This window comes from Thermobia domestica, chromosome 1 (genome assembly GCF_964235325.1).
Source record: "Thermobia domestica chromosome 1, izTheDome1.hap1.1, whole genome shotgun sequence".
Lineage (NCBI taxonomy): Eukaryota > Metazoa > Arthropoda > Insecta > Zygentoma > Lepismatidae > Thermobia > Thermobia domestica.
Genome location: NC_137454.1, coordinates 213306559 through 213321741, shown reverse-complemented (window position 1 = coordinate 213321741; position 15183 = coordinate 213306559). Strand labels below are relative to the sequence as shown.

At 30.8% G+C, this 15183-nt stretch overlaps 1 protein-coding gene across 1 annotated transcript in view; it reads left to right on the top strand.

Annotated features, from left to right (window-relative positions):
* Nucleotides 1–15183, top strand: part of LOC145693573 (ionotropic receptor coreceptor Ir8a-like) — a 94028-nt gene that overhangs the window by 61781 nt on the left and 17064 nt on the right. The window contains exons 4-8 of the mRNA XM_081769674.1: nt 1175–1393; nt 2434–2533; nt 4697–4874; nt 6363–6546; nt 8966–9087. Coding sequence (XP_081625800.1) covers nt 1175–1393; nt 2434–2533; nt 4697–4874; nt 6363–6546; nt 8966–9087 — 803 coding nt within the window. The remainder of the gene's footprint in view (nt 1–1174; nt 1394–2433; nt 2534–4696; nt 4875–6362; nt 6547–8965; nt 9088–15183) is intronic.

Genomic DNA, 15183 nt, shown 5'->3' with positions numbered 1-15183 from the left:
TGTGTACTTTTATTACAGTTGTCATTTTGTAACTCTTCCTATTCTTGCGACAGCCCGAATTAGTAGTTATATATTTCTTAAATATATGAAACCTGGTTTTTTTGCAGTCGCAGAGTGTAAGAAAAAAATAGAACTTGGGAGGTAATAACAGGAGGTGATAATAATTGGATTAGAAGAGAAAATGCAATTTTATAAATTTATGAAGCTATCGAGACATTAAGGATGATTGTGTTCGTTTCTTTGGAGCTTAATGTCCTTTTTCAACATCGAGGCTACATGAGACCGCTCTCGTCTCGAAGGCGAGATCACTTAACATTTATTCACAAGGAATAAAAAATAGACATACCTTACAACCCCACCATGGCTAACCACACGTCACATTTGGCACTACAACCCTGTTGAAGGATCACCGATGATAAAGAAATTAGACACTATCCTATCTTATCAACAATATACAAGAATGAAAGCACCATAGAATTACCTTACAACAATGGCTACAATAAACTAATTAAACTAAATATGGAAGTAGCTCGTGGCTATGTAGTTAGTGTGCATGCCTTTGTTACGAGAGACTCAGGTTCGTTTTCTGATATAGTTTGGATCCCACATTAAGTTGTAGGTCCATGTAGGTCCATATCCTCGGTGCTGACCGGGACGCTAAACTCCAAATATACCAACTAACCAAAGTGAATTTCTGAAACCAACATTTAAAATACCTTAGATTATGAAAAAAATTATTGTAGATTCTTAACATACGGTATTTAAACGTTAACTAGTAAAAATTACAAGTAAAGTACGGCAAACTTAAATAAAGTAGTAAAATTATACTTTACGATACTCATACTGTATAATCTTAGAACAAAAGGGATGTGTATATGGTCTTATCCACAACAACTAACTGAATGCCAACAAACTAACTACAAAAATAGAGCTGAGTGTTAATGTATATATAAATACATCAAAAGAAACGTAAATAAATATACTAATTTCTAAGTAGTGAAATTTATGTATATTTAAAATTTTAAATGTTTTTGGAGTATAGATTGTTCCTAAAATATGCATATAATAAAATACATTGTATCTTATTTCATTTATATTTACATCTTTATAAAGAAAGTTGCAATCGCTTGCTTCTACATAGTTCTAATTTCCTTTGTTTCATTTGTTTTTAAAGTCACTCCCCTGGGCATACATGAAAAGAGATTCAAGTGGGCAACCGATTAAGGATCAGAATGGGAAAGAGATTTGGCAGGGCTACTGTGTTGATCTCTTGGATAAACTGGCTGAGAAAATGGATTTCGATTATGAACTAGTGTTTCCAGAGAGCGGAACGTATGGAAAACGATATGAGAATGGTACATGGGATGGAGTCATTGGGGATCTTGCTAGAGGAGTAAGTCTTATATTATAAGAGTTGTTTTTTTTATCCGAAGTTAAATAGTAACGTGTAAAAAGATAGCTTTATTTTCTTTTCTTTATGGAAAATATTTTAACTAGATATTCTTGAGTGATTTCTATGTTAACTTAGGGTTATGATATCTATAACTATTATTTGTTGATTTTTGTTGAGATAAGTGATAATACTTACAATCAAATTTTGTTTAGTGTTTCTTATTAAGTTAGGGTCATTTCATATGTATGACTAGATTACTTTTGTGATTCCTATTCAGGTAGGGTAATAATATTTATGAGCAACTGTTCTTTAGTTATTGCTATTAAGATGAGGTAGGATCTAATGGTATTTATAAACTGATGATTCTGATTAAGATGTAATCAATCAAGTCCTATTATTATTTGTATTAAAACTTTTTCTTAAGGTTAATCAAATATGAAATTGTATAATAATTTATTTTTGTTTATTATTTGCCATCTGGATAACTTAGAAACTTCACGAGAAATTAATCAAGAATCGTATTGTACTATTTCTCGAAATATTGTAATTAGAAAATTACAGTTGAAGAACAATACAAAAAATAAAATCACCCCATTGTCACCATACAGTATTGTAATATTTCCTCTATGTTAAGGTTTTGATAATTTTGATCCCAACTGAACAAGACACATTGATTGAAACACAATATAGACTGATATTATGATGGACATGAAATAGAATTCTAATTTCAAAGACAAGTACACAAATAGTCAATAATACCATATGTTAGGTATCAAATTAATTTGTAGTAAAGGGCTAAAGTTAAGAGTCCAATTAATTTTCGATTTTCAAGTTTCATATGAAGTAGTGTTTTTTTTAACCTAATTCTGACTCTGACTCAATTATTATCTGAACATAAATGTACTCTTGAAAAGAAAACTGTTTGGGCATAGTTTTATGTGAACATCGAAATCTTTCACGAAAGGTAAAAAGAAGAAAATCGATTTGCTCTGATTTAAGGAATATTTAATTTAATAAATTGTTTTGTTTTAATTCTACAGGAGACAGATATTGTGGTTGCTGCACTCACAATGACATCGGAAAGGGAGGAGGTAGTAGACTTCGTAGCTCCATATTTTGATCAGTCCGGTATCTCTATAGGTAAGTCTACGAGTATTATACTGCAGAGTATCAGGAATATATTTGGAATTTACTTCCAAATACATGGCAGTCGATTTCTTTATGAATTCTTCCTTTCATAAATTCCTATTTTTGTCTTACTATTACGACTTAAGTTTTAAATTTATCGTTCTAGTTTTAATTTCTATGTGGTGAATTATACTTCAAGAAATTTCTTCTTCCTAATCCACTAAAGAAAGAATATTTGAAAATTCAAATTGTTCTGCCTCCCAACTACATGATCAATACAGAGGAAGCATGGTTTTTTATTTAGGTCAACTGTATTGCCCAGTCCATTTAGAATATTTTCATCTTTACTTTCATGTGAGGTTCAGTTTTGAGTTTTAAAGGATCAAGAGAAAAGAGGAGTAATGGATTTGACGAATCATTTGGAATCTGGCTACGAAATAACGACCAATAATGTTTTCACAAGTATTGATCTCGCCAACGCATTGTTCGTAAAAATAAGGATTTTATTCCTAAGGAGTTTTTGCCAAGTAGATCTAGACATCAATATTTCTCTATACTTAACTTACTAATTAGCACACGTTGGTCTCATTTTCTCTAAAAGTTGGAAAACTGGCATACTCCTCTCTATAGAACATTATGAACGTACCATTAGTGAAGTGGAACATGATTTCAAACCTGATATCGCACTTATAACAAACCAAGGGACCCGTGAATACTTTTGATAAATTAGGTGCAGAGGACACTGCAGTCGAAAAGAATTTGGCCCTTGGTCTTGTTCATGGATGTTATGGACATACGAGAAGTAAATATATATTGTAAGCTTATTTATGTCACAAGCATATAGAGTAGCTCTGCAATAAAATGGACCGGAGAAGACACTTTCTATTGGAATTAGGAAAAAAATATTACTTCTATTATTCAAAGAAGATTAGCAGAAACCATCAATATTCCTACACATTTGTTAGAAAACATGTCTTTCCCTGCTACATGTGTATTATACACATTTATTTTTTCGCCTCGAGCTCGTTCATTAACAACCAATCAAATTGTTACTATTAATGTTTACTGAAGGATTTCTACAGCTTACTTTGGGTTTCAATTAATAGTTACATTGTACGCTTAGGCAGGTATTCCTACTGACTAATTAACATTAGCACATATGAAATTGATTAGCAAGATATCGAAATGAAAAGAATGATTTAATTTGTTTATAATTGCAATATAATAAAACAAAATGTCTTGAATAACTAAAATATCTCACAAAAGTCTTGCGTCTTGCAAGTTCCATTTGATATATTATTAGTTACATACGGTTTATTTTAATTACATTAATTATAACAATAGTTTGTGTATAACATGATAACATTTCCAAACTTTGCATAAAACTACCAATTCTTTTTCTGCCAGGTACACAAATATTAAACTAGATTAGCAATTTTAGATTATATTTAATTAATTTCACAATTTTATAACTTCTAGATTACATGCCACTACGATGTTTTATACAATATTTATAAAGCTATTAATATTCTCTAGTGAAAATATTCAGTTTTTATTTCTATAGTTGTGTTACAAGGGTGCACAGCGTTTAATATTTATCAGTTTTTAAGCCCCAGTAGTACTTTCGAGGGATGAATTTTAAGATAGGTCCAATTCTGTTAATGTGAAAACTAAAGATATTATGACTTAGTGCTAAAACATGCACTATTATTGTAGAGGGTCACAGGTTTGATGCCGTAAAATATGAACTCTATAGTAACATATCGTAGGTTCTCTCAGGCTAGTCCTTTTTTCCCTATACTTCGACAATATCTAACAAATTAATTTGTCACTATTCATCTATATGTTATCATGACTCTCTCAAGCATACAGTGAATACGGGTGGAACTAAAGATTTCATTTTTTTCATACCCATGAAAACGATTCTAGGTGACCCTTTACTAAATAAAGCATTTAATTAATTTCCTACAGTGTTTCCACCGTCAGTAAAAAGCAGTACATTTTACGTAAAGTGATTTTAAAAACAAACCATGAAAATGTAGATGGTATACAATAATGAAAATAAAGTTTAAAAAACTTTATTACTTTTTCATCAACCTAAAACTAAAAAAAAAAAAAAATAAGTGGCTACGATATGATACGCGTATTCACTCATTTTGTTGCATCTTCGAACAGTGATCCGTAAACCAGTGAGGAAGACATCTCTATTCAAATTTATGACTGTGTTGAAACTGGAAGTATGGCTAAGCATCGTTGGAGCACTTTCTGTCACTGGTGTCATGATCTGGATTTTGGATAAGTACTCTCCATACAGCGCACAAAACAACAAAGAAATGTATCCTTACCCATGCAGGTAATTATATGAAATATGGTAACTTCAACTTTAATAATCTCCTTATATTAATAAGATATAAAGATATTAAAATAAATAACACGAATTGCACGACATAGCAACTATAATATTTTCCTTTATATTATTATTATTATTATTATTATTATTATTATCTGTTTAAATTAGAATATTATAACTGAAACAGTACATAGAAATAGTACATACTGAATAAAGAACATAGCTAATAGAAAATACTATCTTCTTGTTTACCTCAACCATAGGTTGGTGGGCAACATGGGAATTTTAAAACTTTTTTCTTTCGCTTGGGAGAGCTGTTTTATAGTTTGATAAGGCCTCTTCTTCGTAACTGCATCTAGATATTCTATCCTTGGTCTTCCTCTTCCTGCTTTTCCTTCTGCTTTTCCCTCTATTAGCACAGTGATCCAATCGGAGTGTCGAATAAGATGGCCAAGCATGCTGTTTCTTCTTTTTCCTATTGTGTTCATGATCTGTCGTCCTTCATTAGCTTCCTTTAATACATCTTCATTCCTTTTTCTTTCGGTCCATGATATGCACAGCATTCTGCGCCGACTCCACATTTTAAATGCTTCCTGTTTGAATATTTCAGCTTTTCTCAATGTCCACGTCTCTGATCCGTACAGCGCCACGCTCCACACCAGTGTCTTAATAAATCGTTTACACATGTGTCCAGCGACACATTTCTTGATGTTAGTAGTCCTCTTTTCCTATTTAATGCTTGTTTAGCCTGTGCTATTTTGGAACTTAGATCTTTTTCACTTCTTCCGTCCGAGGATATTAGACTTCCCAAATAGGAGAACGTTTTAACGTCTTCGATTTTCTCTCCATCTAGCCATGCGTTTGCCCCTTCCTGTCCTGCTCTTGTGCACTTTATCACTTTCATTTTCTTCTTATTTATCTTCATTTTGCATGTTTTTTCCAGTTGGTCGTTCAAGTTTGAAAGTGCTTCTTGCATGTCCTCATTGTTCTCCGCTATCAATGCTATGTCATCAGCAAATCTTATTGTGCTGAAAACCTGACCATTTACTTTTACGCGTTTCTCGTTTTTATCCAAGAATTCTATCATAGCCTCTTCTATATACCTAAATAGACGTCTACTATATAAATACTATACAAATATAATTAGCTTTTGTGTCCACTATTTCTTTCATAACGTTATTCAAAATGCTAATAAATATTTAAAATTAATGGTTAATTGATAATAGCAATCTATTTTAAAATTGTACCACATAATCTACAACGCTATCCTACAACCTTTAAAATATTGAACTTTGAGGATGAGAGAACAAAGTTACTTGCAAAGCATTAGGAATTAAATAAAGCGAATCATAAATGAGTAACCAAAACCTAATGTCTTACATTGTAAATATAGCCCCAGAAACTATTTTTTTTAGATGCTTAATACAACAATAAATAAAAGAAAATAATTATTTCCATTATTACCAAGGTTTCAATTCTTTTTCTTTACAGAGAATTTACCTTGAAAGAGAGTTTTTGGTTTGCTCTAACTTCTTTCACGCCTCAAGGAGGGGGAGAAGCTCCTAAGGCACTATCAGGTCGAACTCTTGTCGCCGCCTATTGGTTGTTCGTGGTTCTTATGTTGGCCACCTTTACAGCTAACTTGGCTGCCTTTCTTACTGTCGAAAGAATGCAGGTAAGAACTAATTTAATGTAATAATTAAGTAAACACATTTTTTTAAAAGTAAGTAAGTAAACTCAGGTAACGTTGTTTCGAGCTTATCATGGACGATAAAACTAAAGAAAAAGTAGACTAACTTATTGAACTGATCTCTGTTGTGAGAGCATTTAACAAAATGATATCGAACAATATGTCTTTTAAAATTTTATTAGAATTTAACAATGGTTAAATGTCAAAGGAGATTTAAGTCCTACCTGCTATGTCAATACTTCTGTTTTAGTGCTGGATTTTCATTAGATATCCACAAAGTTTCAGGAGTATAAAAGTAATAAAAAGCTGTGTAATTCTATTTTACATGTATGTGTATCGTCTATTTTATGTGTAGTTGATATATGTGCATTTTTAATGCTTGCACTAAGAATCGATCTTATAACATGATAAACTATTACACGAACTACACACTTTATCATAATTTTCACTTCTTCAACCGAGTGTTGTATGAATCTATCACTTCACAGAAATTATAAGTTTTTAAATAGACTGACAAATCCAAATACTCAGCAAGTGTGCTTAACACATAAGTGCATGTAAAACACATTTATTGGATATAAATATAAATATATATATATATATATATATATATATATATATATATATATATATATATATATATATATGTTTAATCTTTTAAACACTTAATTCTCTTCATTGACTCTTATTGTGGTCTGTGGAAAGTCCCAATTGTCACAGCTAATAAGAAAAAAATCTTTATTTGTCAAGATTTTTTAAAACTAGTGAGCTGCCTTAGTTATTACAGTAATTTCTTAACGGTATGATACGATTTTCACAATTAATATTTAAGATTTATTTTTCATATTAACACGAAGGCAAAAGTAATAGAGTGTTTGAATTTTAATATAAATTTTAAATTCTATATTTTCCCCACAGTTTTTTGAAGAACCAAATCATTCTAGGCAAGAAAATTCAAATTTTCTTCTTCGATTTTAGTCTTATCAATTTCTAAATATGATTTTTGTTTTTACGACTATACTAGCTATCGTATCGACGTCCATAAAGAATTAATTCCTTTAATTTTATCCCTTAGGAAATATCCTATAAAGGCGTTATGTTGTATTGAGTATCTTTCAGGATAGTTTCTCTAGATTTATTAATTATTAAAATATTATATAGACGCCTGTTGCTTCTCTGGATGAGTTGGCTCGACAATCCAAAATCAACTACACTCTAATGGCCGGTACATCAATTGAACAGTATTTCTTAAATATGGCTGGGGCTGAACAAGAACTGTACAGGTAAATTTAAAAAATGGAAATTGGAAACCAAATTCAAGTTTCGTTTTATTTTCCGTGTTGAGTTGCTTATCCGTTGTGTGATTATTCAAAGGAGATCCAACATTTTGCTAAGATTGAATGAAAAACAACATTTACAATCACAGTTTTAACTTCTTGTGCACCAGTTTGTTTTGCCAGTGGATGACTTTTTAAACATGAAATAATAGCACATATTTTCGCTTATTTACCGCTGAGAATGAAATGCTAATTTCATATTGAATGTTATTTTTTCTAACAGATTTTTGGGACAGATTATTCCAGCAATAACAGCTGAGAGAGACAATTTGGGTTTCAGTTTTTGTGGTTTGCTATGAATTTCTATAATAATAATTAACTTTTATTTTATTATAGAGTATCACGTAGGAGATAATTATCAAACTTTGATCTTCCAGTAGCTATGACTATAATTACGCTTCAGGAACTGTGAGAGTGAGATTCTAATCATTTTAGTTTTGTTTGTTAGTTTTTTATTGTTTAAAAAAAATGACTCGAAGTTTTCTGGATTCTTATTTATTTTTCTCCATATAATGACTTTATTTCGTTCTTCGCTGAAGACGAATAAAACTGTTATTTCGATAGTTCCAATATTTTCCAATCCTTTCTTATCTGTGTAATTTTCTGCTAGAAAATTGATATCTTACATTTTATGAAAAAACCTTGTATTTCAGTAATATATATAATATGAATAATAATATAGAAAGGGTCAAATATAAGATTTCTATATAGAGCCACAATCAAATAAATTCGACTTCAAAGTAGTACACAAATTTTGGCTGTTGGTTTGTGACATCACAGTCTACTTCATCTTGCACATCAATATTTCTTTCTTACAAACTCTCATTCTCTTTAGTTTCTTTTAAGTTTTCGACTCTGAAAAGGAAATCAAAAGAATATATGAACTTAAGAGTTTCGAGAAATTATGCCTGTAGCAAATATCATTCAAGATTCTAACTATATTAAATTTTGGGACACTTGGAAAGATATAAGGAAGACGCTGTGCAGCAGCATTAAGAAGAAAACTGAAGCACCTTATATTAATAATAAATTTGTTCGTATTTTATCCGTTTTGTATTGATTTCTAGTCACCAGTTCAATCGCTGGAACAGCTTGCAAGACAATCACGTATAAACTACACCGTCGTAAAAGATTCTGATTATCATCAGTATTTTATTAACATGAAAGAAGCGGAAGATACATTATACAGGTAAGGTTTTATATAATGGAGATTATATATACTTCTTATAAGAGATATTTAGAAAAAAATACTTCAAGTGCCATGACCAGAATTAGAAAATAAAGTTTATAAAAATTACTCAAAATAGTGCAATGTGACTTTATTTATAATAGAGATAAGTTTGAGTTTAAGAATAATATTATTCGTCATCATTTTCTGTAATTTTTACAGTAGACACAATATCGTAAAATAAAGAATATTCTCAGTAAACTTAACAAGAATCTCAATTATTTATCAACTTAAATCATTCATTTGTAAAATCTGAAGAAAATGTTCTTCAGTTTCATGTCACAGGTGTCTAGAACATGAATTATATTCTATTTACGAATGAGAGAAATATTTCGATTTGTGTTTAATATTAGAAAGATGTTTGCTTTTGTTTTCATTGCTTTTGCACCCTTTCAAAATATTTCAAAAATCAATATTATACATTTCATGTTTATTTACAAAATATACTGAAATAAAAGGACTATACATTTTGTAATGTATTTTATTCATTAGTTTGTTGAGTAAGTTGTGACGTTGCAAATGAATTTTTTGGCAATCATATTTCTCAACAATAAATATTACTTAAGAAACATTGTTGATTCTATTTGATATTACATTTCATTAATATTATTACTAAAAACTTGTGTTTTAATATCGTACAATAAATTATAAATATGAAAACCGAGAAATGCCTAACTGAACTTTATATTAATTAAGTAAAAACAAATTTTAATTTCATATGTTGAAGTAATACTTCTTTATTTATGAAATTATAATATAAAATGAACATAAAAGATAGAAATATGATTCCCAGTGAATGCTATTTGATAAAATTTCTGAAATGTGTTCGATTAACATTATGTATGCAGCGTTTCTTTAAATGGATTTTTTTAAAATAAATTGATTAAATAAAATATAATAGGTGTAAACAATATTATTAATTGACTTTTCGTGCTTCATGTGATGTCTTTAACGTTATACCATGTTTTGTGTGTAACTTTAGTTTCATATTCGCATGATATCTGTATTTTATGTTCTTCATTTTATGCAGTGTCTCTCCAAAATATATGTTTCTTAAGTTCGTTAGAATATTACGTAACATTATCTTCTGTGTAAGCCTGTATTGTGTATTTCATGAATATAACGTATATGTGATTGTAACTGTTTTACGTAAATGAAACTGTGAAAGTTTAATAGTTTATCTCATCTTGCTCATATATCTTGTATAGCATTATGAACTGACTTTATCTTGTTTAATCTATCAAGCAATTTAACGTAATTTTTAACCAATAAGTTTATCATGACGGAAGGTAAGTTTAGTGAATATTGTAACTTCAAACTAAAAATCACAATATTAAAACATGCTTTCAGTGATTTTTATCTATTACGCTGTATGCAGTTTGTTTTGGGTCAATGTATGTTTTATATTTATAATTACCATTTGCTTTTGTATGTAGCATTGTTATGTGTGTGCGTTCCTAGGTATGTACTGTGTGCTTAAGTCACATGCTTGAGAATTATTTCATCCTATTCCTTTCGAGCACATTGATATTTTTATATTTGTATTTGTGCTAGACGTATGCTTACACATATTATCTCGTATTTGCTTTACAGTACCATCAATAATACGAGAAATGTAAAGAAAAAAGATAGTGGCAACGTAGATAAATTTGTAAGGTTTAGTTCAAGTAATATGAACTAACTTGAAATTAATGTAATTAAAAATGACTGTAAATTTAAATTATTTTCATTAGTCACCTCAGGTTCTGTTCTTGATGGAACGATTGGATATCATCACCAGATTGATTGTTGTTAATAACATCGATGCAATGCTCTGTCTCATTTACGTTACTGGACTAATGACTAAGGCTGTGCCAAAGCAAATTTGAATATCCAAAATAGATATTGAAAATATTATAGTTCTATTGATATATCAAATTATCGCACAATCTTACTACAGACCTCGTATATATGGTTCCAGCAAATCAATTCAAATTACAGGGAATAAATTCATATGAATAAGAATAACGTTCCAATATTACTCAATATCGTCTATGTAATATATCTGTTGTCAATGTTATGACATAAGGTCATGCTATACATTTCGAGCAGGATTTTTGAGATGATTTTGTTTTATTCTTGGTGCACATTTTTGAAAATCACACTAAATAAATTTCCAGAAATGTTCAGTTCAATTTGCCATTAATAATTTGAATATGAGGAATAGCATGTTATAAAATGACACTTTTGAAAGAATTATAGTAATGGAACAAATAAATATCGGATCATTGTTTTAATCTTGCATAAATATATTCGTGTGTACGTGTGAACATGCGTTGCAGTATTGTATAAGACAACGTTCGTTGTGATCCCTTCTACATGATCACTTGTATGGGTTGTATATACATTCGGTGTATACCATGAGCTCCTGCCGTCTACTAGTATAAGTTATATTTTGTCTCCTGTTTGGGATCTTCCACACTGTTGCTATAATTTTGTTTACATTTCTCGTAATTAGAATGAAACAAAATTTTTTGTCTGTTTTTGTCTGCATTTCCCCTCTCCAAATATAAATTTGAATAATTATTTTTAAAAATGAACACTAAACTATACTACTCTGTTTAAATACATTGAGATAACATGGAACTGCAGAAAAGAAAAAGATTGAAAACTGATCTATACTTAGAGAAATGATTATATGACAAATACAAGGCAGTACATAAAATCAATAGCATAGAGAAGGGACAGGTCGTGAATTAAAATATTTCTCAAGTTAATATTAGGAAACCTCAACATTAACAAGGCATAACTATTTATAAATGTACTGCCATAACCTTAAAAAGACTTAATTTCCGAAATAATTATTCTGACTACAATACATTAAACAGAGAAACTGGTTTGAAATAAATTATGTTTGGAATGTTTTATTACGATAATAATAAAAACGATAAGAACAATAGTAATAATAACTAAGAAAATATTATAAATCTGAGTAAATCCGTAAACTGTAACAATATTTCTATGATGTGTAAGAAAAGGGGAACAAGTCCAAAATTGCCGATTTTCAGTTATCCATAGTTTCCTACGTAATGTTTACTCTTCTTTCATAAAGGAGAACAGGAATACAGGTATCATGAATATTTTGACTGCTACAGAAATTGCTCAAAATGGAACAAGTCCAAACACATAATATTATATTTGAGAATACGGGAAGATGTCCAACTCATGCGTTTTTCCTAAATTAACTGTCAATTGAGTGACAACTATTCCACTTTTGTCACCGAACTTTGTGAACATTACAACAGAACTGGAGCTTTTGTGTTAAAAGATAGTAATATTAAGTTCAAAAAATTAAAACGGACACATACCATAAATGTGATCTGCTAATCCAACTTAAATTCTAGAAATCAAATAAGGAAAAGGAGCAACTGCATCATACCTTACAGACTCATAAAAAAAAAAAAAAAAAAAAAAAAAAAAAAAAAAAAAAAAAACTACAATTAGGGCATACCAGGAAAAAAAAGGATGGATAAAGACACCTTTCATGATGAAAAGAAGCGCATGTTTTCTTTCGATTTACAAAAATGCCTTCCAATACCGAAGTTAGAAACATCAGTTTCATTTTGTATAATGGTTCTCTGGACATACAATGTCGCCATTTATGAAGGAGTCTCCAACAACCTTGATTGTTGTATGTGGCATGAAGAAATATCCAAACATGATGGCGATAAAATTGCTTCTTGTTTTTATAGGTACATAATGGAATATATATTAGGTAATACATATATGAAGTGACGTTTTACAGCGATGATGCCTCGAACAAAACTTCTTCATGACTGCAAAGTTTGTGTTCCACAAATGAAACATAATCTACAGATTATTAACCATATAATCCTTATAAGGAGCTATACGGATTTGAAATGCAATCCAGTTCTCTCAATAGTTAAGAAAACTGTAAAGTGAGTATCTATAGCAATTGCAATTCCTCATGATTGGTGTCAACTGGTTCGGCTTGTTTCAAACTATTCTGGATATGACTCAAGGATATTTATAAATTTTCCTCATTATATGCGTCATCTCTTACTTTTCGCAATATGAACAATTTCCTTCAAGTAGCGCAACTTACACTGGGCTTAGTATGGTAACGAGTGCAAGTTATTTTACAATACATCATTCGACGATGACCAATTTCAAGTGTAGGAGGCCGGAAAAGTAGGGCGACATACAGCTCTTATTCAGTCAACTCTTGCTTAGGACTCTCCGATCCTATCCCTAAGACAAAATTCATTGATGTTATGGGCCTTTTGCCGCTCATTAATCCAGACTTTTGAAAACTAGGTGGTAATGAAAAACTGAGACTCGCTCTCATCTATATTGATTCCTGTGTTAGCAAAGAGAAAGAAACATAAACTGAAATGCTGCACAAGCATCTGCAACTAATGTTCTTGTAACTTTGACATAAAGAAGTTATATTGACAGGTTGTTTTACTTACTGACATAAAGAAGTAACTTTGACAAGTTGGTGTACTTTTATCTTTTAGGTCGTATTAGAAACGAATATGAATAAGAGTACCACTATGAATAATAATAATAATAAGCCATATATGTGTAGATTCGTATCTCAAAATATCTCTGTTATTTTTCTCAAAATATCCCTTGGAAGCACTGGACTCATTTTGAAGCAACAGACATGATTTGTATTTAAAAGAAAAAAAGTATATCATTTTGTTATGGTTCTGTAGAATGAATTCTAGCGGTATCGATGTTCGGAGACCAGAGGTTGCAAACTAAGGCAGTTCATTTTTTCCATTTCTTTTGGCGTGAATATTCAACAAATATGATGGTAACTTTTAAATTATTTTTAGAGTTGTTCCCTTTTTCCAAACACCACAGATCTGTTGTTACGAAATGTAAAATCATAAAAATGTAAAAATAAAAAAAATTAAAAAAAAAAAATTACTGTCAGTGAGAAAATACTTGAACCTCTGACTGCTATAACTTCATTATTTCGAATCCAGTACTTATGTTAGCATCCCAAACGCCTAAGCAAACCCAACTTACACGTAACTTCTCAGTTTATAACCCTGTGGAGTACTGAGACATGCTTTTGCTATGCAATTGATGCGCGAAAAAAATTCTCCACTTTAAGATTAATCTCTATTGTTTAGAGAATTTTGTTCATTGAGTGTCATATATCATAAACATTATAACTCGTTGTGTGTGTAATGTATTATTTCACCACGCATTGCATATGAGTATAACAAAAAAAAAATATTATTTACTTATCAAGCATTCATAAGTAATTGTAGTACTCTGACAACGTCACTTTATTCAATTACCCTGTTTGATTCCTGGTGGAGGCACTCGGTCGAAAAAGTGTAAAAAGCTTTTTCAGGCCAGTTATCCTGAATGAGGTTTTCCTTGGTTTTCCTCATTGACACCAGGCAAATGCCAGGGTGGTACCTAACATACAGGCCCCAGACCGCTTTCTTTCTTCGGACAGTGTGCTCGCCGAGGGACGTCATCCCTTAAACGTGACGGGCTAACCTGGCCATAGATGCCGAAAGACCTGAAATCTAAATCCTAAATCCTTATTCAATTTCATCTATCTTGTTCCCTCTGCTTCTTTATGCAACTTATTCGCTCTGTCCTGGTTTCAAAAACCCCACTCCTGCGTCATACACAGGCCAGACGGACATAACTATTCCACACTTTGAAAGTTACGTAGTCAATACCTTCCTCTGGCACGTTGATCCCTAGATTGTCGAAGGTATTAATTTGAAGCAGCTGGGTGATCAAACCAGACATAATATAGTTATAGCAGTCAGAGGTTCAAGTATTTTTGTCCCTGACTGTACAACAATTTCCATACTACAGAGTTCTGATGGTGAACCCAGTCAGTGCATTTGTTAAATAAAACATGAATGAAATCCCAAAAAATGAGTTTATTTAACCAGGGACAATATTTCTTCAAAATGCAAACCGTTAAAGAGGAAAGTATGAATTAATTTGAGGAAATTAACACATTTAAGCAAGAAAGAAAGAACGAAGTAAATGAACAGGACGAATTCTTTTTAC